The 27,652-nt window shown below is 40.9% G+C and overlaps 4 protein-coding genes across 5 annotated transcripts; 3 read left to right on the top strand and 1 right to left on the bottom strand.

The window, feature by feature from the left end:
• Positions 1 to 3,215: 3,215 nt before the first annotated feature.
• Positions 3,216 to 14,470, top strand: rev1 (REV1 DNA directed polymerase). 2 transcript variants are annotated; one of them, XM_063499096.1, is made up of 22 exons: positions 3,216 to 3,591; positions 4,396 to 4,470; positions 5,020 to 5,152; positions 5,854 to 6,022; positions 6,118 to 6,573; positions 7,079 to 7,935; positions 8,335 to 8,433; positions 8,534 to 8,650; positions 8,738 to 8,864; positions 8,942 to 9,070; positions 9,163 to 9,317; positions 9,403 to 9,522; positions 9,617 to 9,837; positions 9,937 to 10,109; positions 10,235 to 10,464; positions 10,543 to 10,733; positions 10,822 to 11,088; positions 11,413 to 11,512; positions 11,666 to 11,871; positions 11,975 to 12,125; positions 12,239 to 12,341; positions 12,466 to 14,470. In XM_063499096.1, the coding sequence occupies exons 2-22, from the start codon at positions 4,405 to 4,407 to the stop codon at positions 12,575 to 12,577; spliced, it is 4,182 nt and encodes a 1,393-aa protein (XP_063355166.1). In that variant the 5' UTR covers positions 3,216 to 3,591; positions 4,396 to 4,404; the 3' UTR covers positions 12,578 to 14,470. The 2 variants fall into 2 exon arrangements, with proteins under 2 accessions (XP_063355166.1, XP_063355168.1); XM_063499098.1 differs by having other exon boundaries at positions 3,217 to 3,591; positions 7,079 to 7,926.
• A 921-nt stretch (positions 14,471 to 15,391) lies between these two features.
• On the top strand, positions 15,392 to 18,230 carry txndc9 (thioredoxin domain containing 9). Its single transcript, XM_063499820.1, has 5 exons — positions 15,392 to 15,498; positions 16,298 to 16,483; positions 16,824 to 16,942; positions 17,246 to 17,500; positions 17,589 to 18,230. The coding sequence occupies exons 2-5, from the start codon at positions 16,310 to 16,312 to the stop codon at positions 17,701 to 17,703; spliced, it is 663 nt and encodes a 220-aa protein (XP_063355890.1). The 5' UTR covers positions 15,392 to 15,498; positions 16,298 to 16,309; the 3' UTR covers positions 17,704 to 18,230.
• Positions 18,231 to 19,321: 1,091 nt separating this feature from the next.
• mrpl30 (mitochondrial ribosomal protein L30) lies at positions 19,322 to 22,525 on the bottom strand. The gene is made up of 5 exons (XM_063499821.1): positions 22,243 to 22,525; positions 20,736 to 20,822; positions 20,296 to 20,442; positions 19,906 to 19,979; positions 19,322 to 19,771 (listed from the first exon to the last, which is right to left on the bottom strand). Exons 1-5 carry the CDS (start codon positions 22,282 to 22,284, stop codon positions 19,639 to 19,641), a joined length of 483 nt encoding a protein of 160 aa, XP_063355891.1. The 5' UTR covers positions 22,285 to 22,525; the 3' UTR covers positions 19,322 to 19,638.
• A 228-nt stretch (positions 22,526 to 22,753) lies between these two features.
• Positions 22,754 to 26,254, top strand: mitd1 (MIT, microtubule interacting and transport, domain containing 1). Its single transcript, XM_063498705.1, has 7 exons — positions 22,754 to 22,996; positions 23,101 to 23,202; positions 23,791 to 23,927; positions 24,600 to 24,686; positions 24,786 to 24,898; positions 25,073 to 25,133; positions 25,224 to 26,254. Exons 1-7 carry the CDS (start codon positions 22,852 to 22,854, stop codon positions 25,317 to 25,319), a joined length of 741 nt encoding a protein of 246 aa, XP_063354775.1. The 5' UTR covers positions 22,754 to 22,851; the 3' UTR covers positions 25,320 to 26,254.
• Positions 26,255 to 27,652: the final 1,398 nt, after the last annotated feature.

Below are 27,652 nucleotides of genomic sequence, written 5' to 3'. Positions count from 1 at the left end.
CAAAATGCATTTTACTAGAAGCCTCATTCTCCCAGTCACACACAAATTCTTACAAGTGCTTTTTTCTACACCTAAGCACGCCCTGTCTAACATTTGCACACTCCAGTGGATGCACTAGATCAGTGGTTCTTAACCTGGGTTCGATTGAACCCTAGGGGTTCGGTGAGTCGGTCTCAGGGGTTCGGCAGAGCCTCCGCCGTGACATGCACGGCTCATTTTGTGCACCAGTAAAAAACATATGTATGTCTTGAATTTGAAAAAAATCGTATTTTATTTTTCACTAAAGAGGGGTTCAGTGAATGCGCATATGGAACTGGTGGGGTTCGGTACCTCCAAAAAGGTTAAGAACCACTGCACTAGATTTAAATATCATCCCCAAGAATACTTCAACATGCAGACTGGAGTAGCTGGGAATTGAACTACTGACCTTCTGATTAACAGACAGCCTGCTCTACCCCAATGTTGAGATAACTTGAGAGAAAAAATGTAGGTGGCTAATCAGAGGCAATATGTGTTGCATGTGTTTCAGTGTACTTAATGAACCTTTAAATGAGTGCAGGTGTACGTTTATAGAAAGCTACTTTGCATATTTTTGACCTTACTTGTGAATAAGGACTGCTCAGATGAACACACTTTCTTATGAATGTTTCTCATTAGGAAACCTAGTTCATTATACTGATTATAGCTTTGCTGACAGGTTCCTTTGATGATTTGGAGGAGGATCTTTTCTGGGCTTTTTTTTCCATTACAGACACTCATGCACGCACACACAGTCATAGTTGATTTACACACAAGAGAGGAAGGTCCACACAATGTGACTGTAAACAGATTTATGTTCCCCAAAACATGAGTCATGAACACAAACACTCACACTGAGTGAAAGTCAGCCTCATTAGTCACCAAGTTACACTCTCCATCACTCCACTCCACCACTTCCTGCTGCACCAACACAGATGTCGCGCATGAAGCTTCAGCATCCGATGTCTGGTACCATAGCAACAGAGAACAACCAATAAGGGGTGTGGGGGGGGGGGGGGGGGGGGAGTGCTTTTTGGGACAGGCTTGGGTCAGTAGCATCCCTGCTTTCAGTGAAATACGAGGTCTCCAAACACAATCAGTAGCAGACTACATGTTTATCCCCCTGAAAAATATGACCCGCTTTATTTACACTTCCTTTAACACGCAGGCTCCTGTGTTGCAGTCTGTATTTTAAATATAGACTGCAACACAGACCGATCAAAGATGAGAAAGCTTTGATTAAGTGTCCAAATCAAACAAGGTACTAAAAAGGAGACAAGGCCCAGACTAGTTTTTTATTCTCCTCAGCGTCCAACTCACTTATTTTGCTAGCGATGGAGGAAACTCCACCCCGTCTTTGCTTTTGCTAGCACTGTTTTTAATACTATGCAAGACTACGGTTAAAATAGAGAGCAGGTTCGCGCGGACGAGTGTTCACGTCCTCGTTCGTGCTGCACGTGCCTCTGCGTCACGGCCGTCAGTTGCCTGTGAGATGAACGGCCATCTGAGGACAACCGTGCTGGGAGCCAGACAGTATACGCACACCACGGGAAAAAAAACCGGTGTATGTGTGTGTGTGTCCCTAGACTGCTCCGCCAACCGCTGTTGTGCCGCAGAAAAGCGGACACCTTGCACACAAACCCTCGTGAGTTCAAATGAGCAGCGTCACTCTGAAATAACCGACGGTCGCCGCGACAAAATAGCGGCTTCACAACGGCGACTCGTTTTTCGGCTCCCGAGTGAGTAAATTAGCACCGCCAGTGGGTTAAAAACTGCACAGAGCTTTCATGAACTGTTATAGACAATCCAGGTGACATGTACGTGACTGTCCGCGTAGTGGCAGCATCGCAGCTTCAAGCAAATACTGTATACAGTGCTGAAAACAAGAAGCCGGGGATGATGCGTCAAGCTGCCTGAAAGGGTACACGACGACCGGAAGTTGGGCGTATTTTGTCTTTGAAAATAGCGGTTTATGCTAGGCAAACGTTTCAGTTTAAATCAACAGATATATAGAAATGTGTGTTTGATTTCAAGGAAAGCGCACTAATTATAATTTGGTATTTTTTCTACACTACATATACATACAGAAATACATTTTTAAAAACTATAGAAAATCAAATGCTGTCCACATGTTGGAATATGCTGAACGGTTATCTTAGCTTATGAGTGTGCGTTTTCCATAAGTTTGAAATATGACATAAAACTACTGTGTGTTAACAGTCTGAATATTGTAAAATAAGCTCATGTCTGCAGTGCGGTGAGTAATGTGAGTAATCAGACACACCATAAGAAATTACACTGGTATAGGTCAGTTAAATTCCACATAATTTTGCTCCCTTACACAAAATGTTACCATAGTGGTCTATTTTTGTTCTACCTCTTCTGGCTGCTCTATATAGGGGTCGCCACAGTGGATCATCTGCCTCCATCTCACCCTGTCCCTAACATCCTCCGCTGTCACACCAACACTCTCCATGTTCTCCAAGAACTTTGTCTGTTGTCTTCCTCATCTCCTCCTGCCTGGCAGCTCCATGTCCAACATCAACACTGTGCCCCCCCTGCACATGTCCAAGCCATGCCAGCTTTGCTTTGCATTTGTCTCCAAATTGCTCAACCTGAGCTGTCCTTATGATGTACTTCTTTCTAGTCGTGTCCATCCTGGTCAGTCCCAGTGAAAATCTAGCGTATTCAGGCTCGTGTCTTTTTATTGGTGTCACCATCTCCAAACTATACACCATAGCATCTCGTAAACCTTCCTTTTCACTCTTGTTGCTATCTTTATCTCAAAATCACACTTGACACTTCTGAACTCCCTTCTTTACCTCCCTTGTACACATTGCTTTGGATGGTTGATCTCAGGTATTTAAACTAATCTACCTTCACTTCATCTGCTTCTTGCAGCTTCACTGTTTCCACAAAGCAGTTTCCTTCTCATTCACACACGTGTATTCTGTTTTGTTTGTACTGACTTTCCATCTGCAGAGCATACCTCCACTTGTCCAGGGTCACTACAGATCATGTCATCTGGAAACGTATTGTTCCACGGAGACTCCTGCCTGACCTTTATCATTACAAACAAGAAAGGGCTCAGAGCTGATCCCTAATGTAATCCGACCCCAATCTTGACTCCATCTATTACACCTCATGGCAGCTCTGCACACCCTTGTTCCTGAAAACCATAACAGCCTAGTCGACAACTTTTATTTTGAAATTTTTGCTACCGGAACTACTTTTGCCTTGCTCATCGGTGCTTACTGAGAGAGAGAAAAGAAAGCAAAGGGATTCAGGCGGTTGAAATGGAGAGCGAAGGGACTGGGAGGGTGAGTGAAAATGTTCAAGAGACATGGCGTGGCAGCATGACACAATAAAGGGGACCTCGGTTCACCAAAAGGAGCCCTCGGAATAACAGAATCGGGGAGGCGAAGGACTCAATCTGACTGTCTAGAGGATTTTCATCTCGCTTTGCTTTGGTCTTACCTCGTTTAACCCAATCAGTGGGCACACAACGTTTCAGCTGAGCAGTATCTGCAGAGAGAAGTCTGTGGCTAACAACCAAGTCTGACAGGATACAAGGTAAAGCACTTCTCTTTGCGAGCAATCACTCAGGAAGGTTGGTTTGTTTACAGCCGTGGTTATCGCCACACTAAAGTTGCATAGTCTTATAGCGCTGTTTAACGCTGGGTTGCTAATTCTGCCAGTATTGTTAGCAAGAGTCTGCAAAACACTCAAACTGTTCCTGATCCTTGATTTATAATACCATTTAGTGGCGTAGCGACATGCATTATTAACCAGCTAAAACCGCTTAGAGTTGCTAGGCTAATGTTAGCCGTCCACCTAGCTCGTACAGTACATGAAAGAAGTGACAAAGTGCCACATGGGGCTATGCTGTGACCTAAAGCGACTCGTTGTGACCTACCCTACCTGTCAACCGCAGAGAACCTGTCCGGGCATGTCCTTTGGCACGGACGGCTTTCCCTTAAAGTGTGCGGCCAGTACCATGGCATCTAAGCTCATTTAACATTGATTCATTTAACTGTTGTTAATATCAGTCATCAACACTGGTTGCATTGTTCCTGCCATTTGGTTTGCACATGGGGAAGTTTTGTAAACAAGACACATCACTCAGGAAGGACTGACTTTACTGTCACCTGGTGTTTAAAATAACTGCCACACCATCTGAGCAGCATTTATGCCATTTAGGTTCATTTCAGATTGGATAAAAAGCTGTTATGCATCGCAAAGGTAATTTTCTTGTCCTCCTGGATTTAACCATAACCCCTGAAATTAAGTCAGCAGTTTTATTGTGTGCATTTATGATTGTGCATCTCTGACTTGTTCTGTCCTTGTACTGAGGAATTGTCTCTCTTCTGCTTTCAGATACTCAGTATGAGTCGAGATGGTTGGATGAGGAAAAGAGCCAATGCCAGCGATGACAATGGTTGGGGCGAAAGGGTGAGTCTTATTTAACTCAGCTCTGTATGGAATTGAGCTGTGTGTAAGGATAGTCAGTTAAAAGGTATTACATGGTTTGTGCATAGTGTGCCTTCCAGCATTACTGGGGACACTAGGAGCACCCCATCGCCCTCCCACACACTCATTATAACAGCTAAGAGCTGGATTTAGAGCACTAGTTGTCTAATTGGTTAAGACTGGCATTCACATTTATGCTTTATAAGAAGAGTGAGCTCTCCATATAGCAGTCCACTATACAGGCAAGGCAATAATGAAAACTCAAGTAGATAGCAATATATCATAATATCAGTATCTGTGCAGAATAACTGGGTGAGAAAACCTCCAGTGTGTGTGTGTATATATATATATATATATATGTGTGTATGTTTAGATATTGTGTGCAATATTATGACTCTATGTACATATCACATAAAATATTTTAAAATCTTCATATTTTTGCTGGTCATGTGCAAACCATAAAAATCCGGTTTGTTAATTGTTTCCTGTTTGTCTTTTTGTTTCTATAACTGCTCTAATTACTGCATGCAGGGCGGCTACATGGCCGCCAAAGTTTCTAAGCTGGACGAGCAGTTTAGACTTGACGCCCCCAGAGAAAAGCAAAAAGAAGGAGCGTGCTCCAGCATCTTCACCGGAGTGGCTATTTATGTCAACGGATACACAGGTAATGCTTTGTAAATATTTATGTAGATTATACATTTGGTTTTCCTCATTCCTTCAGCTGCTCCAGCATGAAGACCATAAATGCTCTCAGATTTCTCTCTCAGAGGATTAACTGATGAAAAAATTCTTCTGAATGCTGTTTTCTTTCAGAAATGAAAAAAGTACATACAGACTTCTTTGGCATTTTTACTCACACTGAGTTATTAGTTTTTTTGGTTTGATTTATAGTTTCATAAATCAGCTTTTGATTGTCTTGATTTGATAACTCCAGGTACTGTTTTTCCACTGTGATCAAATCACAGGTTAGTGTATGCTTGATGTAGTATTGTATTTTGCGTTCATAAAAGCTTCATAGCTCAAAATCATCATATGAAAAATGATCAAGGGAAAAAAATAACTTGGAAAAACTGAAATAAACATCAGGCTCATCATCTGATGACATCTGCAGCGCACTGGAGACTCATCTCACAGGCAAAAGATGCCAAAGTGCAGTAGCTTGGGAGTTTTTATCCACACATTGACTGTGGCTGTGTTAAAATTGCTGGTTTTTGAGGCACTGGGAAATATGACAGTGATGTATCCTGATGAGCTGACAACTGTCAGGCTGTCATGATGCACATCAAGATGCTGTCTAAGGTGTTTGTTGCCTTTTAGTAAGTTGACATTGTCATTTTTGCCACACTGTTATATTTTTGGGAGCAGATCCCAGTGCAGATGAACTACGCAGACTGATGATGCTGCATGGGGGTCAGTTTCATGTCTACTATTCACGCTCCAAAACCACACACATCATCGCCACTAACTTGCCTAACAGCAAAATTCAGGAGCTCAAAGGGGAGAAGGTCATCAGACCAGAGTGGATCACTGACAGGTCTGTTCATTGCCAAGTGATAATGTTTATATTTCATATTTTGTTGTACAATATTAGCTGAAAACCTCGTTTATCTTGTCATTTCTTTAAAACAGTATCAAAGCTGGGCACCTCCTGCCATATCTACAGTACCAGCTGTATGGCAAACACAAAGGCCCGCTCTTCCCTGGCATGACTCTTCGTCAGACCTCAGAGATTCCTGGACCGAGCCATGGGGTGCTTCAATCAAATGCCCATCTAAAACTAAATCTGCCGCAACGCAAAATTCAGCCCTCTGTTCTCAATCATGAGAAGTCCTTATACAGCGCTCAGAGCAGTCCCATCCCCGTCCACATCCCCAGCCAATCTCGACCTCAACCTGAGTCCATTCAGCACAGCTCTGCAGCTCGCTTTGTTAACCCCGAACCGAGTCACCCTGCATCCGGCCACCTCATTACAGATCCCAGGCACAGAAGCCCTTTGCACACACACCCACTGTCTAATCCAAACTCCACAAAGCACCCACACAAGTCTCCACAGTCTGCTTCCCCACAGGAAGCGGAATTAAAAATGTGAGTATGTAAAGTAAGTAGTTACACTTAAAGTGGACCTCTTATGCATTTTTCCCTATTCATTATTTAGCATCGAAACACTATATTTCAGACATTCGTTCTACTTTCAGACCGCTCTGATGTCATAGAGGTGGCCTATCCTTTATAATATGTCTGACACAAGGCTCCTGTTGTGCACACATTCGATGTTCAGATAGTCTTTTTCAGAATGAAGTTATCTTAAAGGGAGATGTGTTAACACAACTAATTTCAGATCGTGTGAGATAAATAAGGTTTCATTTGAATTGAGAATCAAGCAACTCTAGTAGACTCAAATAACACAAATAAGGATCTGAAAATGTGAAAAATAGGTCCACTTTAGGTAATAGCTCAGTAAGTTCTGTAGATTTTTTTTTTTAAATTAACTTTACATTTTAAGGTTTTGAATAGAAATCTTTAAAGAGCTTGAAGGGTTTTTTTTAAATGTCATTGATTAAAAACTCTCCATGTCCTTTTTTTATCACAGAAATAGAAACTTGCAGACCTCAGTGGATGTGAGCCATTCAAAAATGAATGAAATCCAAGAGTGTAGCAAAGAAGAACCTCATCTCGCTGGGGCCTCAGATGTGAAGGATGCCCCCTTGACCAATGGACACACTCACATTGTTAATGGTGCCTTAAATTCAGAGGACCTGTCCCCTGTTACAAATCAACCATTTCTGATCAATAGCCTGTCCAAATGCAGGGTTAGGAGTTCACCAGATAAACCTCAAAGTCCTTCTGTACAGTTCCAGGCCAAGCCTGACCCCTACGAGTTTCCCCAAAGCCCTCCAAAGCAATCTGACCAGTCCCTTGTCCTCGTGCAGCAATCCTGCTCACAAAGAGCCAATGAGAAAAGACTTAAGCCTCCACCACCAACCTATCAAGAGGCTATAAAAGCCACTGAAAGCCACCTCTTCCCAAAGCAGCTTCAAGCACCCCTTCAGGTCGATATGATTTCTGAAAAGACTCTTTCTCCTGCATCTCGCTCTCTTTCACATTCTCCAGTTCGACTAAATGGAAGTCACCACAACGCCTTTACATCTGACTCTGCCTCCCTCAGCACAAATAATGTAACATTCAAATCTGAACCTCCCATGGACGAGTCATCGTCATCATCATCCAAGTCTTCAGCACAGCTGCTAGAACATACGGGCAGTTTGATCTCCGAGTTCTACTCTCACTCACGTTTGCACCAGATCTCCACGTGGAGGAATGGCTTTTCTGAGTATGTCAATGAACTGCACAGCAAACGAAAAGGAGCAGGGGGCGCCAGCCTTCCTGGGAAAGAGCGTTTGAGGAAATCTGTGGCCCAGCGATCTATAGACACTAAAGGTAGGAAAGGTAGGGTTGCTGTATTTGTTTTCTGTACATTTCTGAAGGCTTCTTTTCTTTATGTTACCTAAAGACTTTGGACCAGGGATAAAAGATGTGCCCTTGCCTGCTCCAGCTGGGGACCTTGGTTGTATGTCAGTCAAGGTCTAGATCCCCTATAAAGGGGGGGAAAAAGCTTAGCAGTATATCATGATTTATAATTCTACAATTACCATTTTTTTTGCAGTTGTATGACTTGTATGCTAGAAAATCTGGTATATATTGTGTATAGCAGTGAATACGTTTAATTGGTGGGCCGTCGACATCATTGAGGCACTGCATACATGCACCACAATTGTGTATTAATATTTTATTTAAATCTGAAAAACTGCCCATTGACGATATTTGTATGTATTTGTTATGTGTCAGGTTCATCAGCCCAAGTCAGTGTTAAATCTTGTATCCTCCATGTGGACATGGACTGTTTCTTTGTGTCTGCGGGGATTCGAAATCGACCAGATCTTAAAGGCAAGCCACTTTTTTGTCTGTTTAAATGTGCTATCAGTAAATTTAAAAAAAAAATGGATGTAACACACTCGCCGCTCGTGTTTAAAATTGTTTCTTCCAGGTAAGCCTGTAGCTGTGACCAGTAACCGTGGACAGGGCAGAGGGCCTGTGAGACCAGGAGCTAACCCTCAGCTGGAGATGGAATACTACCAGAAAAAATACACACATCCACAAGCTGGTGAGATTGTCGTAACAGTGGCTTTTACAGGCTTTTACATGTCCAGCCCTTCTGTAACTAAGCGTCCCCTCTCTGTTCACCTTTCAGAGAGCGCAGAGGATGAGATACACACAACTCCTTCACAAGAAAGTCCTGACTCTCGTACCAATGGAGTGGAGCAGGATGCTGTTGCTCTCTCAATGGCAGAGATTGCATCCTGCAGTTATGAGGCCAGGTAACCTATAAAAACAGATCAGGTCTGCCTTAGTTTCGTAACAATAAGAATGAGAACATATATTCTTTCTTCCACAGGCAAGCGGGCGTAAGAAATGGCATGTTTTTTGGGAAAGCAAAACAGCTGTGCCCCGCGCTGCAGTCTGTCCCATATGATTTTGAGGCCTATAAAGAGGTGGCCCTCAATATGTATGAGACTCTGGCCAGGTAGAAAAACAGTGCTATCTTTTACTCACACTAACTATGTTCTCCCTTAATTCTTAATATGCATAACTTATTTATGATTTTACTCTTTTCAGTTATACCCATGACATTGAGGCCCTCAGCTGCGATGAAGTGTTGATAGATGGCTCTGCACTGCTAGCTGAAGTGGGCGCCAGCCCTGAAGATCTAGCCAAAGCAATCAGAGCAGACATCAAGGAGAAAACGGGATGCTGTGCTTCAGTGGGCATGGGTAATTTGTTTGCCTAGTTCGTACTGTAAAATAGATCAAGGCGGCCGCTGCATTTTACAAAGTCTGACTAATCTGGTCTCTTCAGGGTCCAACATCCTTTTGGCTCGGCTGGCGACTCGTAAGGCCAAACCTGACGGCCAGTATTTCCTAAAGTCTGAAGAAGTGGACGATTTTATCAGGGACCTCCCGGTGACAAGCTTACCTGGTAGGTGTGCAGCACCACCTTCTGGTCAATCCACGGATATCAATTCTGTGTGGTAAAATATTCAGTCAAATGATGGTGATGCTACTTTTTCAAGGTGTTGGGCCTGTTATGGGGAGAAAGCTGGCCCTCATGGGTGTGCGGTCCTGTGGTGACCTCCAACAAGTTTCTCTGTCTCAGCTGCAAAAGAAGTTTGGACCCCGTACTGGACAGACTCTGTTCCGCTTCTGTAGGGGTCTAGACGACCGGCCAGTCCGCTATGAAAAGGAAAGGAAATCTGTCTCTGCTGAGATGAACTACAACATCCGCTTTACTCGGGTTAGACCTGCTGTTTGTCCTCCCTTCTGTGTCATGTGTTCTACTTCAACATGCCAGCTTTTTCCCCCTCTTCTAATCCTCTTATGTATCGCTCACCAGGTTGATGAGACGGAGTGTTTCCTGACTAATTTGTCCATGGAGGTGCAAAAACGTTTACAAGAAGCAGGTCTGCGGGGTCGAAGAGTCACCCTTAAAGTCATGGTTCGCAAAATTGGAGCGCCACTTGAACCTGCTAAATATGGTGGCCATGGCATATGTGATCATTTAGCCAAGTAAGAAAGAGATCGTTATTCGGTCCTTGTGTGTTACAACTAAATCTTCATATTTTCTCCTCTGTTGTTTATCCTTACCACAGTTTCTTTGTAAGCTTGTCTTTATCTGTCTCCCTTTTCATCAGGACCGTGATGCTCGCTCAGTCCACTGACAGTGGTCAGCTAATCGCTGCTGCAGTCATCAAACTGTTCCACGCCATGAAGGTAGAGGTGCAGGACTTGAGAGGAGTTGGCATTCAGGTTCAGCTTCTTGAGGGACATCAGTCTGCAACACAGGACTGCCGAGGCCTGCGAGGACGCTCCATCAAAGAGATGCTGTTAGGCCAGGGATCAAGTGCCAGATCTAATAACCGAGGCGCGTTTGGTGTTTTTGATTCTGCTTGTCTTCATTGCTGTCTGTAAAAATCACTTACGTCTTGTAATATTATTACAGATGCTGCAGACGCACTTCAGGAGAAGACTACTTCCTCTACAACAGTCCCAACAGCAAACTCCGCGCCATATCCTTTGTCACCTGCTGAGCCAGTACCTGGAACAAGCAAGGAACAACCAGCGTGCAGACAAACTCCAAAGCATTCTCGGACACGTCTCAACTTCAGTATCGAAGTCCCCTCCCCTTCACAGGTCAGGACTGGAGTGAAATGTCTGACTGGTAAAACAAAACCTAAACAGTAACATGCCTCTAACAAACTGTCTCCTAATTTTGTCCAAGGTGGATCGTTCTGTGTTGGAGGCCCTGCCTGCAGAGCTGAGAGAACAAGTGGAGCAGTCGTGGACCAGGAGAGATGGGAGGCCAAATAACTGCCATTCACCTGGTCTGCAGCTTTCCCCTCTCATTTCTCATCCAGCCTCTCCCCCTCGTCCTCCCCTTGCAACCGTACCTGCACTGAATTATCCACCTGTAGGAATGTTGGTCCTGCAGATTCCAAACCAGCCAGAAAGTCCAGGAATTGTACTGGAACTGCCTAACTTCTCACAGGTGTGTATGCTATTAGATTTATTTTTTTTTTTTGTGATGGTTTGCCGGTGGTTTAATTTTACAGCCTAAAGTAGAGAGAAAATCAGGAAAAATTGGAAACTGTAGTTTCTGTTGTACTCCATTCCACAGAAACATGCAGTGCCTTGGTGGCTTGTAGCAATTTTGCTTATTGGAACCTTTAAACAGCACAAAGCGCTTTTCTCTACTGGAAATGTGCCATGAACACATGAGTTGTGACTGAAGCAGATGGTCCCACAAGTTAAAGAAAACAAAAGCTGGTTTCATAGTTGGTAGTAAGTGAGCTTCCCATCTGTCTGACTGCAGGTCGATCCAGATGTGTTTGCAGCCCTTCCCAAAGAACTACAGGAAGAACTGAAGGCTGCCTACAGCCGTGCAACTGGTGTCCACCCTCAGGTGAAAATGTGTAAGTCAGCAGATGAATTTCCTGAAGGAGTGCTTTTCTTTTTGGTTGTTTGTTTTTTCTTTTTATTCTTTTAACCCTGATTTTATTATTTGATTTGATTTGATTTCTTGTTTGTTTTTTGGGGTTTTTTTTGCCCTACTGGTTTCTCTGCAGTGGAGCAGAAGAATCCACTGCTGCAGCTAAAACAGTCCGGGGCAGGAATCAGCAGTGGTCGTGTAAAGCGTCGCTACAAGAGAAAAAACGCAGTCAGTCCTCTTAAAAAAGGAGCTTCTCCACTCAAGAAGCGTCCAACAACAAACAGCCCAGCCAAAAGCCTGCCACCTACTGGAAAATCACGGGAACCAATAAACATTCGAAAGGCAAGTTTGTCCTCTGCTCTATGCATAAAGATGCTGCCAACACGTGAAAACATATGATTTAGTTGACTTATCTTTAAAAATTGCAACTTCTTTTCATTCGCAGACTGAAAATGGTCCCTCAACATCAGTTTCAAAACCAGAGATTCCACCAGCCGTGGTTAAATTGGCTGCTCGTCCTCCTCCAGCACTGGCAGGAGCCTGTGACTTAACAGACATTAAAACACTACTACGGGAATGGGTTACCACCATAACAGGTACACAGATGTGTTATGATGGCGTTTCCTGTGGAGATGTTGTTTTTGTTGTTGTTTTATGGGTTTCCAAAAGTGCATTTATCTATTTTTGTTTTTGTTTTTTTTTTTTTTAGAACCCATGGAGGAGGACATCTTGCAGGTGGTGAAATATTGCACTGACTTAATTGAGGACAAAGATTTGGAGAAGTTGGATTTGACTATGAAATACATGAAAAGGTTAGTTCTGTGGAGTTAAGATTCCTCAATTTAACCTTCCTCTTTCTTTGTTTTCAAGGTTTCACTCGCTTGTTATGCTTGAGCTTCGTTTTTTTTTTTTTTTTTTTTTTTTTTTTTCCTGCAGGCTCATGCAGCAGTCAGTGGAGTCTGTTTGGAGTATGGCTTTTGACTTCATCTTAGACAACGTGCAGGTGGTTTTGCAGCAGACTTACGGCAGCACCCTGAAGATAGCATGAAGAATGACGGGGTGCTCTCCTCGCTATGTGTGATCATTGTAAACAACACTTTTTTGATTTGTTAATTTCACAATACAAATCATGATGTCTAAATTCTGACTTATGAAAGATACAAATAATGGCTAAACTTTTATGAGAAAGAGCCATGACAGTATTTTGGACAAACCGGTTGTTTTTATCACAGAACAATGATGATAGTAGTAGCTTTTTGGAAACTCACTTTCATTCACTCTTATTTTCCTACGACTCATTTTCATATGCAAGATTTTATTAAGGGCAAAAAAAGCATTAAGGGTATCTGTTTTTTGTAGCACTGCAAAACTTTCAGCTGGTATTAGATCGCATACTCCTGTGGTGACCTGAGCATTAGTGCTTTAGATCTGCTCCAGAGATCTGTTTCCAGAGACAGTTCAGTTTCGTTTTGGGTAAGAGAGTCACAGAGAGTCAGATCTGGAGAGTGGGGCAGTTGTGTTAATGTGGCCAAAAAAATGATGTGAGCAGGCAGGTGATGACACATGCCACAGGTCAGTTTTTGTTTGTTTTTGCATGCATCAGGATCTTAACACTGAACCCCACATTCACTGTGCACATAAATGTCCAAAAAGTTAAAAACAAGTGTATTCCTCGTAGCATTCGACGGCTATCTGGCTCGATCCCACCAACGAAGGCTGCTGTTAGATCTCTGAGTCGTAGCTGGACTCTGAGACAAAACAATAACATCCGTTCCATCCAGGCCTGATTTTGAAATGTATTTTTTGTTTTCCTTTTGGGTTTTTCCCCCTCTTGAGCGTTAGAATCTGGTATGTTAAATTTTCCTCGCTTGCATACGTGATCATGTTAAAACAAAAAGTATATTTCAGCAGCTTATCTTGTAGCATTCTTTATACATAAGACATTTTCAGAAATGATTAGACAATTTTTGTTTTTTTTCGCCATCATTGTTTTATCGGTGCTCTTTGCCACTAGCACTTATCTGTGAAGCATCTACTGCTGCGTGCAGCAGTGTCGCTATTTTTTTCTTGTTTCTCGTTTCTTTCCAAAAAAAAAAGAAGTGCCAAACGCTGTTATTATACTGTGTAAATAATGTTTTAAAGATCTTTGTCTAAAGTTTTAAAAGAAGAAAAGATGTATGTAGAGAAATTACCTCCTGTATTGTTTACCGGTAGTGGATTCTTAGTAACTGTCTCTAAATTGTAACTCTAAATGTTTCTAAATGTTCCAACATGGAAGTCAGAAGCTGGCCAAAGCACTTGAGGTGAGGTTAACTGTTGATTCTCAGTAGCACTCTGATATAGGAGGATGTCGACAGGGGTCATGGCAATCAATGAGTAGCCTATGCATTTCTGTTTTTTCTCACATAACAGTGAGATGTCCCTTCAAGACCACGTAACATTAAATAAAGCATTTAGTGTTTATGCTGAATGTGCATAGGAAGAGGCGATCTGATTTTTAACTCTGTCACCCACAGTGTCTGATTCACACCCTCGAGACACTTTGTACGGCTTGCAGCTGTGTCGCAGTATTTGTGTGAGGTTTGACTTTAACAGCAGATGCAGCTGCTTGACTTGTGATCGCACCATGGAGGATAATTTGCTTGCGGTTAAAATGCGTGTTTTAAAAGATAATTCTGATATGCAAACCAAATCAATCGATCATCTTTTGAAACTTGTTGAAATGAATGTAATTTAGAATGTGTGATTCACTTTCAAGACGTTGCTTCTCTTCACCTCTCACGCGTTTCCCGAGGGGAATGGCCAGAAGTTAAAATAAAATAATAATAATAAATTGGCCTGTCTTGTCTAATCTGGCTCGTGCCTGAAGACCTGAAGCTGTGAAACTTGTTTGTAAGTTTTCTAAACCTTGGTAATAAACTGTAAATTCTGTATTCATTTATTTGTCTTTGCCTTTCTATAAACTGGCCTTCAAAAGGACTTTCAGCTGATAGAATATGGTTATGAAAATTATCTTTCAATGAGTCTGTTGTGTTATTCCCAGGCCTGACAGTGATGAGCATATACATGTGCTAAACATGTCTGTTAGAGATGTGTATTATGATGATGCCAAAAAACATTGATTTCAATAAATTATTGTGTATTGTTTAAATGGGATAAAGTTGACAAGCCACACCATGAAGATATGGGAAGGAGTTCTTGAAGCTAGGTTAAGGAGAGAAGCGAGGATCAACTTGCAGCAGTGTGGTTTCATGCCAAGAAAAAGCAGATCTTTAGTGCTTGCTCTTTCTTTTTTTTTCTTCTTTGGGGGTCTAGAGAATGGCATATGATAGGCTGGCAGGAGAGGAACTGTGGTACCTCACTAAAGAGTAAGTGGTAAAGAAGTATGTGAAGGTGGTGCAGGACAGTGAGACAGTGGTGAGGTCTGCAGCAGGAGTGACAGATGGCTTGAAGATGGGGGATTATATGAAGAATTGGTGAATATATAGGACAAAGGAGGTTGCTTTTGGAGCTGTAGAGGGTATAAGCCATGGCAACAGCTTTAATCTTCACATTTCGACTTTATTCTCAAAATAGAATTTCGATTTTTTTTCCCCTCTTAAAATGCTATTTCAAGTCCTACCTCGAAATTTCGACTTCATTCATGATGTTTTGCATATAAACTACAAATATTCTTCAGCACGGGATTTACTGCAAACAATACAACAATATGTTTTTTCTTTAATACATCAGATGACAACTGAGCTTTTGGGTCACTATAAACAAAAGCAGCAGTACAGCGTGAAAAAATATAACACACGCGCACACACACACAAAATAAATTAATAAATAAAAACTAACCCGTAGTATTTCACGAGTTGCCCGGATGTACTTCCCACGACGTCAGACGGGCCCGCTGTGACGTTGTATCGGCAAAGAAACGTTTCGTGCACGGGCTGAGGTGTTGACGAGCATCTGTCACCTTACTAGGTAATCATTTAATAGCAGCTTGGTTATACTTTATATTTTCGACAAAACGCACCGTTGACGTTCATTAAAAAATAAAAGATCAATAAAACTGTTTCCAAAACTGTTGCTGTAACGTTTGTTAACAATGGCGGGGCTAATGCTAGCTAGTTAAGATAGCAAGCAAACGCGGACTGAGGGTTTATAGGGAGATTTTTGTTGAACTGCTGGCGTGTAGAAGTACGTGTAGCTACGTTTCTTAGTTTGTATTAGTTAGCTGCAGATACGTAAGAGATACCCAGTTACGGTCTGTGCCTGTACCAGCTAACTGTAGGCACCACCGGGCAGAAACAAGGTGTGCCCCCAGCCGTTACTGGCTTTGTCTGCGGCGTTAGCTAGCTAAAAGAGGAGCTCTTGGACCAATTTCTGTGTAAGCAACGTTGCTAACGTTACATTGTTGTACTTACTTGATCACGCCAGCTCACAGTGTAGGGCTAAAACAGGGTTTTCCCCATTATAAAATTTGGGAACAAAGGCGATGACGAGATTCCTTTCTCTTTATTTTGCATCTTTGCGCAAAACAAAGCTTATAAATAAGTCGTATGAATAAGTGAACTATTTCCTAGTCGTCATGCGCTCCAACACACTACCTTTGAACTTGTAGCCAGTGCAGTGTGGATGTCACATGACGGATACACATCAGCCACTGACATTTGCAGAAAGCTTGTATCTGCTGATATCGATATTAGGCACTGTGATGTTGTTATTGTCCTGCTGTCTGGTGTCATGTCTCACCATTGTTTACCTGCCCATTTTCAAACAGAGTCAGGCAGCCATGGCTAACCAATCAATGGAAATCATAGCAAAGGTTTTGGAGCAGTCAGCCAAGCTGGTGGAGGAGCAGGTGGATGCCCAGTTGGCCAAGCTGAATGAAATGGATGAAGATGATTTGGAGAGGCTGAAGGAAAGGCGATTAGAGGCACTAAAAAAGGCCCAAAAACAGAAGCAGGTGTGTGGGACATTTTATAATCACTGTAGCATTTTGCTGTGTTAATTTCTTAAAGCAGATAAAATGATTTGAATCACTGAGAAGATTCACTTCTTATCCGCACCATGAGCAGAACCTAGTCTAAAAAAATGAAACTTTAGACACTACAATTTGTACTGAAGTCACTCAGTTCTTTGAAGGATCATAATAGAACACCTGGTGTCATGTGTATAGACTGTCTTGTTCTGAAGTTAGGCTACACAGCATTTGGTCTGTTATTCAGATCCTTTAAAGAGTGTTTCCATTGTACTCCACTATAATAGCTTTTCTTGTATTTGTAACCTTTTGTTTTGCTTTTCAGGAGTGGTTGTCTAAAGGTCATGGGGAGTACAGAGAAATATCCAGTGAAAAAGACTTTTTCAGTGAAGTGAAAGACAGCAAGAATGTCGTGTGCCATTTCTACAGAAATTCAACCTTCAGGTAAGTCTAGAAAGTCACTAAATGATGCAACAGGACCATGAATTAGAAATGTAATGTAGTCCAAAAAACAAAACAAAGAATCAGAGGTAGTTTATAGAAAATTAATATGTTCTGCAAATTAATGAATTTATTTATTAAAATCATCTTTTAAGACAAAATGACATTTCCTACGTGTGAAGTGTGTTTCAGTTATCTTTAACAATCAACATTGTGCCTTGTTTAGCGTCAGTTTTTTCTTTTACTCATTCGCCAAGGTATTAATCTGTTGATGTCAGACATCTGAACTTGTCGCTCTGTCCTTAGATGTAAGATCCTCGACAAACACTTGGCCATCTTGGCAAAGAAGCACGTTGAGACCAAATTCATCAAACTGAATGCAGAGAAGGCCCCATTTCTGACAGAGAGGCTACGCATCAAAGTTATTCCGACTCTGGCTTTGCTTATTGATGGAAAAACAAAGGACTATGTGGTTGGATTCACTGACCTGGGAAACACGGACGAGTTCACCACAGAGATGCTCGAATGGAGACTTGGCTGTGCAGACGTTATTAACTACAGGTGAGATGTGCGGTAGACTCACTCGAGCACCTTATGTGTTGGGAATGAAAATGTTTTATCTAACACAATCCCTTTTTCCTGTTTCTAGTGGTAACCTGAGGGAGCCCCCAACAGCGACACAGAGATCGGGAACAAAGTTCACAAAAGTGGAGAAGAAAACCATCAGAGGGCGAGGTTACGACTCGGATTCTGAAGATGACTGAAGAGGCTGGACAGTTGTCGGGTTTACTCTCTCAGGGCTACCTCATTAATAAAACTCCAGCAGACAGCCCATTTCCTTTTTTTCCCTCTCCTCTTCTATCAGTGACTTAGTAATTTCTATTTTTTTAATTAACGCAATCCACTGATTCATTTTATTTAAAAAGCATGTTTGTTTCAGCCTTATTTAAGGACTTCTCCACCATGATTTATATTGGAATATCTGAGTAATAAAATGTATGGTTCATGAACAAGGGAGCACACTGAGCGACCACTAGCTGTTAGCTGTGTTTTGTTTTTCTTGATTTACAGGTGTAATCATTTATTGTAGACAGCTGTCTCACGCACTTTCCTGTAACCTTTGTACGTCTCGTGTTGGAACCAAGTTCATGGTGCATGTGAGTGCCAAGATCATCTTTGAAGAGCAAAATAAATTTTTACATGACATTTCATGGTAGCATGAGTTTGACCTAACTAATGCAGACTTAATAAAAACAAGAAAAGGCTGGAAAAAAACTGCTTGTGTATTTTTCGTGTTACTTCTTCAGGGTAAGAGGCAGCGTATTTGCAAGAGTTGTATGTTGCCTTTATGGATGGAAATAATACATCCTTAAATTCACTGGATACTTTTGTCTTCAGAACAGTCTAAATTCTTCATAGCATAGATTGAACATGGTGCTTGAAATATTTCTCAGAGATTTGTCTATATTCACAAGATAGCATTACACAGATGCTGCACATCCATGATGAGAATCTGCCGTTGCATCAGATCACAAAGATGGATTGAGATGTGGTGACTGGTGTCTATTTGCAGTGAACTCATTGTCATGTTTTTTAACCAGTTTGAAATATGCTGGAAGCATCAGATTTGTGGACTGTGATCATCAACAACACTTGGTTAGGTTGTAGTGTTTAAATGATGCTCCGTTGGTACACAACCTTGGAGAAGGTTGTGTTGGAAAATCCCAGAATATAAGCAGTTTCTGAAATATTCAGACTACACTGTCTGGCATAAACAACCATGCCACACTCAATTACCCTGAGGCATTCTGATACTGCAGCAGGCTGTAATGACCATGTCTACATGTCTAAATGCATGGAGTTGCTGCCATGTGATTGGCCGATTAAATATTTGGATTGGCAAGCAGTGTACCATATGTACCTAATGAAGTGGCCAGTATAATTACTGGCAATGTTTTTGTGTGAGCCTTTGTTCTTAGAAAACAAAATAGGTGGAGTTCCCTATTTGCTGTTTTTGCCTTTGAACTGAAAACTATAACCATGTAAAAACATTTTATGGGCGTGGATTATTTGTAGCTGATAAGACTGGCTGGTGCTATGCTGAGCACGTTGAGCATTACTACAAAACTAAAAACCGCAACACAAAAGGGGACCCTCGATTTCTATAAATAACTGTTTGGCAGTCTGATACAGTTGAGGTGGTGAGCAAAAGACTTGTCTTTGGGATTTAGGAAGTCATTTTTAATTTTAACAACCTGAACCACCAACTGTTGTTAAATTATCTCAGAACCCAAATTACACTTTTTACCAAATTACTAGCTGTCTGTATAATTAATATGCTGGTATTCAAATTGCTAAACTGTTGATATGTAGAAAAAATAATAAAAATAAATCAAGTTATCTGGACAAGTTTAATGAGTAATTCCTGAATTAACTCGAACTTAGAACAGTGGGTTTGCACAGAGTTGAATTTTTCAGATGCGACGTTAATGTCGGTATTCCTGCTTCATCAGGATAGCACTTTGCTCAAGCATTTGTGAGACAGGTTGATGAGAACATTTAATCATATTCATCTGCAGCTCAGCATCAAAACACAGGAACAGCAATCCAGAAGTCTGGTTGGTGCCACGGCTTTCTCTCATTGCAGAGAGAATGACAACAGGACGTTTCCCAGGACATTCACACACGCAACAGTGGAGCTAAGATTCGACTGCCTTATTGTCTACAGGTTGGAGGAGGCGGTGTACAATAAGTTCTCCTTTGCTGTTGATGTATGCATCGGCCATGTCATGCTCAGCAGGGAGCCCATAGGGAGTCTTTAGTGGCTGTATCCTGAAGGTATCAGAAAGAGATGGCAAAGGAGATATAACAGTATAGATATGTAGGTATCTCAGGCAACCTCAATTTGAAAAAAACAATAGTACTTTAAGAGTGATGTGTTACTACTTTTGGTTAATTAATCCTACCTTACAAGGTGCTTGACAAACTTCAGTTGGCTGTTGACTGCAGGAGTATTTTTATGAATTACGGGGACGTGAGCCTAAATGCGAGACAAAGACAGAGAAAATTATTCCAAAAGATAAAGGCTGTGAGCATCTGCATGAGGTGACACAATTCTGTACAGCTCATTTATCCTAATCAGAGCTCCTTCAGGGTGCAGGTCACTGTTGAAAGATGCAAAGAATTAAATGGAAATTCCTGAACTAAAGCTGACAACAGTGTTTTGTTGTATGTGCAAAAAACACTGAACACGATCCGGTTACATTAAGCTAATCCAAAAGTAAAACAAAAACGATCTGTAGCCTTTACAAAAAGGGAACCCAGTTTGGGGTCCTGTACAATAACAGAAATTTTACCTTTTGAAGCCCGAGGTGTTTTATTATCTCTTTCTCCCAGTATGGCCTTCGCAGCGCACTTTTGACCCGCGTCACTATGTGCAGCTTGTGCGGCTGGTCTGGATCGCCACCATATTTCTCATGCTCTTTCGATCGCTCAGCAAAAATCTGTTAAGAAAATGCAGAATAAAGGATTATCATTATTCCATGGCAGGATTCATCTGTAATGACGACCCTAAAGCAACACTAAAAAATACTGAGTAGCTAATAATCCCCCTAAACCATTTTGTCTACTGGACCTGCTGGAATTATACCCAAAATTACTTAATCCAAATAAATATTAATGTAAAAGAATTATATTTTGACACACACATGGGTATGGCCACAAGACGTTACATACTTTAAGTGTTGCTAATTACTTTACAAACGTACAACATTATAGATTCTAAATTTATTCTTACCTCTTGTGGGATTCTGGATTTGGAGAATTTGCTTCGTGCTGACACATACCACGCACAAGGTGACAAAACTGGAGCTTCTGTCAGGGTCTGTAACATATGCAAACAGAGAGAAGGTAAAAAGCAAAGCCCAGTACCAAGGAAAATGTGTTTACTTACATATGCAGAAAATCTAAAAAGTTCTGTAGAGTTAGGTCTCAGAGATAGATTGCCGTTACTGGTGGTAGATTTTCTTTTCTTGAGGGAACAAAAGTTTTTTGTTGTTTTTTTAATGATTTAAAAATCTGATATTCTGACACATCAGCAGATATTTTGTTTTTATCTTTCAGATCCACAAAATATGAACAGATTTCCCTAACATTTGTCATGTGTAGTTATCCGTTTACTGAATTACGCTTTGCCTGACTCTGGTCAGGTTGTTGTATTTGTGTTACTCCAAACAGCTAATAGCAACAGGGAAGTTGGAGCGTGCCCTCTGGTGGACAAACTACACAGATCACATTCCTCCCATATTAGCTTTTAATCTCTGGATCCCTGTTAAATCTAGAATTGGATATAAAATTCTTCCTTCTTACATACATCTGAGCACTTCCACTTGCCTCTTTTCACTCCCCTTCTGTTTACACACCACTGCACTATGTCATTATTGCATACATACATTTTTGCCTTCTCTCTCTCCCTTAGTCTGCTTTTTCCTGCCTCTCTTTGCTTTTTCCCCCTTCTCTTCTGTTTCCTCTCATCGCCCTCTCCAGTCACAGCATATGCCTGGCCCTCCCTTAGGTGGTTTTGTCAGAGGTTTCTTCCTGTTAAAAGGGAGTTTTTCCTTCCCACCATCACAAAGTGCTTGTTCATAGGGGCTATTTGAAATCATAGTATTTGATTTCTCAAATACTTTAGGGTCTTTACCTTACGGCATAAAGCATCTTGAAGCGATTTTGATGTGAACTGGTGCTATATATAAAATAAACCTGAACTGAACTGAATCTTAGACGATAATATTAGTATTAAAGTTCTAAATTTAATACTAATATTAAAGTTTATTAAAGTTCTAACTTTAATACTTGGAGCACTTTCTGCAGCAAATTTAGCCTAGTGCACATCACAGCTGACTGGATAGTGGTGCAGAGAAGCCCAGTGGCTTCACACAACAAGTTGTGAATTTCATTAATGCTGAGTTAGTTACAATGGCCTCGTTTTCTATTTTTTTATGTAACTGAGCACGTTGTATATGTATCCAGGACATTGGTGATTATATTTGAAAGTTTCGCGTCCTAAAATTCAGCACTGCAGTCATCTAGCAAACAAAGTAAATAAATCCAGTAAACCTAGAAAAATTCAGTAACTATTCTACAAATCCCATCCCTGACTTGGGTTTCAGGTTTCATGTTTAGCTGGATTTTTCCTCAAAGCAGCGTTAAACTAAATGAGCCCTTATGTCAACTTAAAGATGTACGAAACACTTTGTAGACAGTTCAAGTCTGAAATATTAAAAACGTGCAGATGTACCCACCTTGACTGATAAAAAGCTCAAACTGCGACAGACAGCTGACATGTTGTGTTCCTTCTGCTGCTCTTTAGCTAACAGGGACTACGAGACAAGGTTACAGCCTTGCTAACTGCTATATAACACGGAACTCGAGCCTAACTAACCGCTATGAAAAACTGACCTATAATCATACCATATTTCCAAGTTCGCACATTTAAACATTAATTCGGCACTGAAAACAGCAGTGAAACAGGAAAGTCACGCTGCTGTCAAGCCCTCTCTCTCCTCCGTCTTAACCGGAAACGTCGGGGAGTTACATTAAAAGAGCACCGCCTCTTCGAGAGCATCGGCTATTTGCACATTGTTCCTACCCTCAATTTTCTAGTGTGATAAATATGTTGTTTGAATTAATTTAGACTTAATAAAAACTGAAAATACTTTACTGTGTGTTTTTATAAAAAAAAAAATATAACCATCAATTTTCTAACCAAAGTTATTACGTTTCTCCGGGAGTTATTTTTATGGGGCACTCGTGGGTAGAGCTACTTCTCTCAGCTCCTTTCTTGTCACTGGTGAAACGTGACGTTTATTTAGTGTTGTATATGTTTTAAAAGACAGTTGAAAGACAGAACAATGACACAAAACCACCTGTCGGGAATGGAGGCGTCCGCCGTGTCTGTCTTGAAGCGAGCGGTGGAGCTGGACCAGAGCGAACGTTTCCAGGAGTCTCTCATCTGCTACCAGGAAGGCATCCAGCTGCTTATGGACGTGTTAAAAGGTCCGCCTTTAAAAATAAATAAATAATAATAATTACATATTTTAAACATTGCCCTGAATTACGCTGAACGTCTCATTTTAATGTTCTCTTTGTCGTGTGAGCAGCTGTAAAAGACGAATCAAAGAGAGGACACTACAGAGAGAAGATAAAGGGCTACATGGACAGAGCAGAGCAAATCAAAGTTCATGTGAATCAGATGAAGGAAGGTAATTTGCCAGTAATGGAGCAAAAAAGGGCAAAGTGGGCCGGGCAAAGATGAATTACCCCGATCTACGGAGCCTCTTGTTTGCAGTGGTTTTGACTGTTAGACCTGTAGCACCTGTGTGTAAATGAGAGGGAGACAGGTGTAACAGTGGAGCTCCAAGGGGCAGAGGTAGATGTAGCGACCCCTAAAGGGAGCAAGAAGTAGAACTTTGTGGTAATTTTGACACAAGCAAGAACTCAAATCAGGTGAACAAGGTGCTTCAGTGTTGCATATGACCAAACTAATAATTTGCACAATCTGACCCTGTGGATTTGGGTTGCTGAAGCCCACTTTGCCCTGTAATCCAGCTCTAGCTGAATATTGACTGTGCGATCTTCTCAACAACCAAAATCTAGTTTTATTGTTTTGTTATATCCTTTACATTCATGTATAAATCTAATTATGTCTAGTATCTCTTATAGACAGGATCCTATTCCAGTGTAGGACTGCGCTGGTTAAGTTTTTAGATTTGGGGGGAAAATGTATGGCAAGAGCCACAGCTAAAGAAGAGGGTTTTCAAAATTTGTGTTTCTCTTCTCTTCCCTGATAGATGGGAAGTACCACGAGCAGATAAGAATATCAGAGGATGCTACCAGTTACAGCTATGAGGTTCTGTTCAAGCCATACATCAGCAGCGCTCTCACTGAAGTCTGGGTGGAGGACCCGTACATACGGCACACCCACCAAGTAAGAGTTTTGTCTTCATTAACTGGGGTTTTTATTTATTCCACTCTGTCATCAGTCTTTTATCAGGCTTTGTTCAGAGGTTGGAGCTTATCTTTAATGAGTTTATCCATTAATTTGATACTGATAAAATGATACTAGAGGACTAAGACTGCAATACATGTATCCATTTTCTGCCTTGGGTAGCAGCAGCAGCCGACGGGGGGGACGGACGACATAATCTCTTTAACATGTCCTGGTCTGCATCACTGTCTCTCTGTGGCCAGAAAGCCTTCAACATTTAGATGGCTAAAAGATTCATTGATTAATAGAACTATCACAGATTAGTCAAAGTTAAACAAACAAATGTTATAAAAATCTGTCTGGTATGTTATGAAAAGACCGCTAAGCTAATTTTAATTAAACTTTTTGTAGAGGTCGTGTATGGGAAAAGGAGGAACCCATTCAGTTATGATGTGGATTTTGATGAAAGCCTGAACGTATATACTGAAAATCTTTTTTTTCTCTGATCATGTGTTGCAAGCTGCAAGCAAGCAGCTTTCTCCTTATTAGTTTGACTAGCACTTTATAATAAATAATTGTAATTTTATGTTTATGATTTAAAAATCAGCCCTAAACTGTAGCAACCTTATATAATATGCCAAACAAAGCCCTCGCCTTTCCTCTCACAAACAGTTGTACAACTTCCTTCGGTTCTGTGAGATGCTGCTAAAAGCCCCCTGCAAGGTGAACAAGATCCACCTCCTCACGTCGCAGGATGAAGTGAGTTACTCACACAATAGAGCTGCATTTTATAGTCAAAGCTGAGCAGCCACTGCTGTCTCCTCTGTTTAGTTTATACTGTAATTTCCCGTCCCGCAGGCTGATAGTGGCCAGCAGAGCGGCGCTCTGGCTGAGTTGAAAGAGAGTCTCAGCGCTCACGGAGTGACTCTAGACCTGCAGTACTCCTCCACTATCCATGACCGGGAGATCAGGTACACCTGCAGATTTTCCTCATTTACAGCAGCACGTGCACCGTGAGGATTTTTGTTTTCAAATGGAAAGAAGTTCATCCTTGTGACATCTGATGTTCACTTCCACATTAACACTCCATTGCTCAAAATACGGTCTCTTTTATCCCAGTAAATTAGACCTGGTTTTATTTTTAGGTTCAATAATGGTTGGATCATAAAAATTGGAAGAGGGTTGGATTACTTCAAGAGACCTAAGGTGAGACTACGCATTATATACTTATTAGTATTCATTTGTATTTACAGAGTGGCTAAAGTGAACGAGATCTTTCTGTCATTTGTCTCGCAGGGCCGATTCTCAGTTGGATACTGTGACTATGACCTCAGGCAGTGCCAGGAGACCACTGTAGACATTTTCCACACCAAACACACAAAAACTCTATGAGACTCACAAAGCTAAAAATGATTATTTTTTTGCCAAGCCAAGCCGTTTAATTTACTTACCTGCCTTCCAAACACAAACAGGTCTACAGTATTGTTGGATTTGCCTTAGCTTGCGGGTGTCTGGGGACTGACTTTTATAACAAGCTGGGTTACTGTTTGATTTCTGCTGCACTGGAACATCTTAAATTTCTGCTAACTGTACTGCTGCTGCTATTGGTGGATTTTTAAAGACAGTTCTTCAATTTTCTATGATTTTTTTTTCTGTTTTCTATGATATTTATGAAAAATATGGATCATTTTTAGCTTTTAAAATTAATTATTTCAAAATATTTTTTCTAGATTACTTTACAAAATTAAAATTGTATTTTTGTTTAAATCAAATTTAAACTTTAAAATTCAAAACCAAAACATTCCTAAAACGCATGAATAGTAAAATGTGTTACAGGATTGCTAACTTTAGGCCCTTCTCGGTTGACTGGAAATGTACCGTCCTGATTCTATTAGTAGATTAAAAACAAACAAACATGGATCTAAATATCTTTTTGTACTGGCAAATAAATAAAATGTAACAGTTTTTAAACTATTTATAATACATAACTGCAGAATAAATATTAAAACTGACCAAAGTGTGCTGAAAGATTGTGAGATGCTTTCTTGTTTTCTACAGAATAGGAAAACTCCAAGACACAGATAAAATGAAAACAGTGACCATGAGGACGAGAGTGGGTAGAGTTACACAGAAAGGTGTACTTACAGAAAGCGTTTATGGTAATCAGCTGGTTGTTTTCCAGGTTATTATAGTTTTAGGGTGGAGGATTACACTAAAACCTAGAAGTAAAACATTTTAGTGAACTAAAAAACAAAAACTTGACTTGGGAAAAAATTTAACTAACTGAAAAGATTTTGTGAACTTGGAAAACTGACAAAAATATAGAGGAAGTTTTAATATTTGTTAGATTGGTCAAATTTTATCTTAGCTTGTCTGATGAAGCGTTGATAGACAAGTTTAGGTCTGAATGTCGACTAGACTGAGTCCTCTGATTCAACTAAACATTTGCCAACAATAAAAATCTGACTTAAAAAAAAAGAGCAAATGCCGGTCAGTGCAGATCAGACCTTGTCATAGTCTCCACACAGTCAGATTATATCCATCAAAAACCACTCATTCACTTATACACACTGTATTTGATTCAGACATAGGTCTTTACATCTGTAACAAGTTCACAAACACTGCAAATCCCATTCTGACTCTTATTACAACAAAGTCTAAGCTTAAGGCGCATTCACCACCTGCTTCATAGCTTTCATACATGTTACATGGATCAGCAGATCGAGCAGTCATGGAGCACTGAACTCGTGATTCCTTAAAAACCTACATATTTCCACAATTATTGAGTTCTGGACAAGGTTATTAACACTTACAATTACCGGCGATGTACATGTTTAATATCTTTGACTGATTTTTATGACCCAAAGCCATATTGTAGTTATAGCTTCTTCTGTTTCTGCTGGCTCTGTATTAGTGCAACATTTCATGCATGTAAGACACTGATGTCTAGTTAACGATTACCATCAAACTCTTATCTGAATCCAGAATCCCAAACTAAATACAGATAAGCTGCAGGGGAAAGCTTGTTCAGTGGTTTCAGATATCGGCTAATTGTTCTTGGATGAATCAATGGAAACATCTTGCCAAAAAAAAGTCGTCTATAAAAGTGAAAAAACAAAAAAACCCAAAGAAAATTCCCTCACATTTTTTTTCACATTTGCTAGAATGAATGGTAACCCTCGTGAGTTCAAACAGCGCTGTGATCGGATTATCTATCGGCCTTAATCTCGATATGCACAGCCCTCATCTGGGCTGTGAGAGGAAGAAATTATAATCCATCACAACACCACATGAATCAGAGACTGGCATATACTGCTAAAAATCAGTACCTTTGCTTTCTTTCTGTCAGGGGGACAAATGCTGTGATGATAAAAGCAGAAAGTGCAATAAACGTGTATGATGCTTTATTATCTACAAACAGCCTCCCTATGATAGCAGATATTAGCCATAATCACATTACATCCCTATTATAAGATAAAAATAAGCCTGTGTGTGTATTCTCTTTTATGTGTAGATTATGGACAATAAATCTATGAATGAGGGAATTAAATAAAACCACATCCCAGACTGTTATGTCACTGTGGGCTCTTATCACGGTGCATGTGTCCCGTTGGATGTAATCCAGATGTTACCCAGCTGGATGCGGGTTCTGGTGGGAGAGACGAGGATTTATCTGTAAGGAGACTCATTGGAGATGCTGCTCAGCCACGCTTCCAGACACATGG

The sequence above is a fragment of the Pelmatolapia mariae genome, linkage group LG16_19 (assembly GCF_036321145.2).
Source record: "Pelmatolapia mariae isolate MD_Pm_ZW linkage group LG16_19, Pm_UMD_F_2, whole genome shotgun sequence".
In the NCBI taxonomy this organism is placed as follows: domain Eukaryota; kingdom Metazoa; phylum Chordata; class Actinopteri; order Cichliformes; family Cichlidae; genus Pelmatolapia; species Pelmatolapia mariae.
The sequence above is the reverse complement of the archived record's forward strand: the minus strand, read 5'-3'. Positions and strand labels throughout refer to the sequence as shown.

Coding starts and splice junctions, on each gene's coding strand:
- rev1 (XM_063499096.1), top strand. CDS start 4,405: ATGAGTCGAGATGGTTGGATGAGGAAAAGAGCCAATGCCAGCGATGAC. Junction 9,523..9,616: donor CCCGGTGACAAGCTTACCTG/GTAGGTGTGCAG, acceptor TACTTTTTCAAG/GTGTTGGGCCTGTTATGGGG. Junction 11,089..11,412: donor AACTGCCTAACTTCTCACAG/GTGTGTATGCTA, acceptor GTCTGACTGCAG/GTCGATCCAGATGTGTTTGC.
- txndc9 (XM_063499820.1), top strand. CDS start 16,310: ATGGCTAACCAATCAATGGAAATCATAGCAAAGGTTTTGGAGCAGTCA. Junction 16,484..16,823: donor AGGCCCAAAAACAGAAGCAG/GTGTGTGGGACA, acceptor TTTGCTTTTCAG/GAGTGGTTGTCTAAAGGTCA. Junction 17,501..17,588: donor GCAGACGTTATTAACTACAG/GTGAGATGTGCG, acceptor TCCTGTTTCTAG/TGGTAACCTGAGGGAGCCCC.
- mrpl30 (XM_063499821.1), bottom strand. CDS start 22,284: ATGTCAGCTGTCTGTCGCAGTTTGAGCTTTTTATCAGTCAAG. Junction 20,823..22,242: donor TGAGCTTTTTATCAGTCAAG/GTGGGTACATCT, acceptor CATATGTTACAG/ACCCTGACAGAAGCTCCAGT. Junction 20,443..20,735: donor AATCCAGAATCCCACAAGAG/GTAAGAATAAAT, acceptor TTTTCTTAACAG/ATTTTTGCTGAGCGATCGAA.
- mitd1 (XM_063498705.1), top strand. CDS start 22,852: ATGACACAAAACCACCTGTCGGGAATGGAGGCGTCCGCCGTGTCTGTC. Junction 23,928..24,599: donor ACATACGGCACACCCACCAA/GTAAGAGTTTTG, acceptor TCTCACAAACAG/TTGTACAACTTCCTTCGGTT. Junction 24,687..24,785: donor TCCTCACGTCGCAGGATGAA/GTGAGTTACTCA, acceptor CCCGTCCCGCAG/GCTGATAGTGGCCAGCAGAG.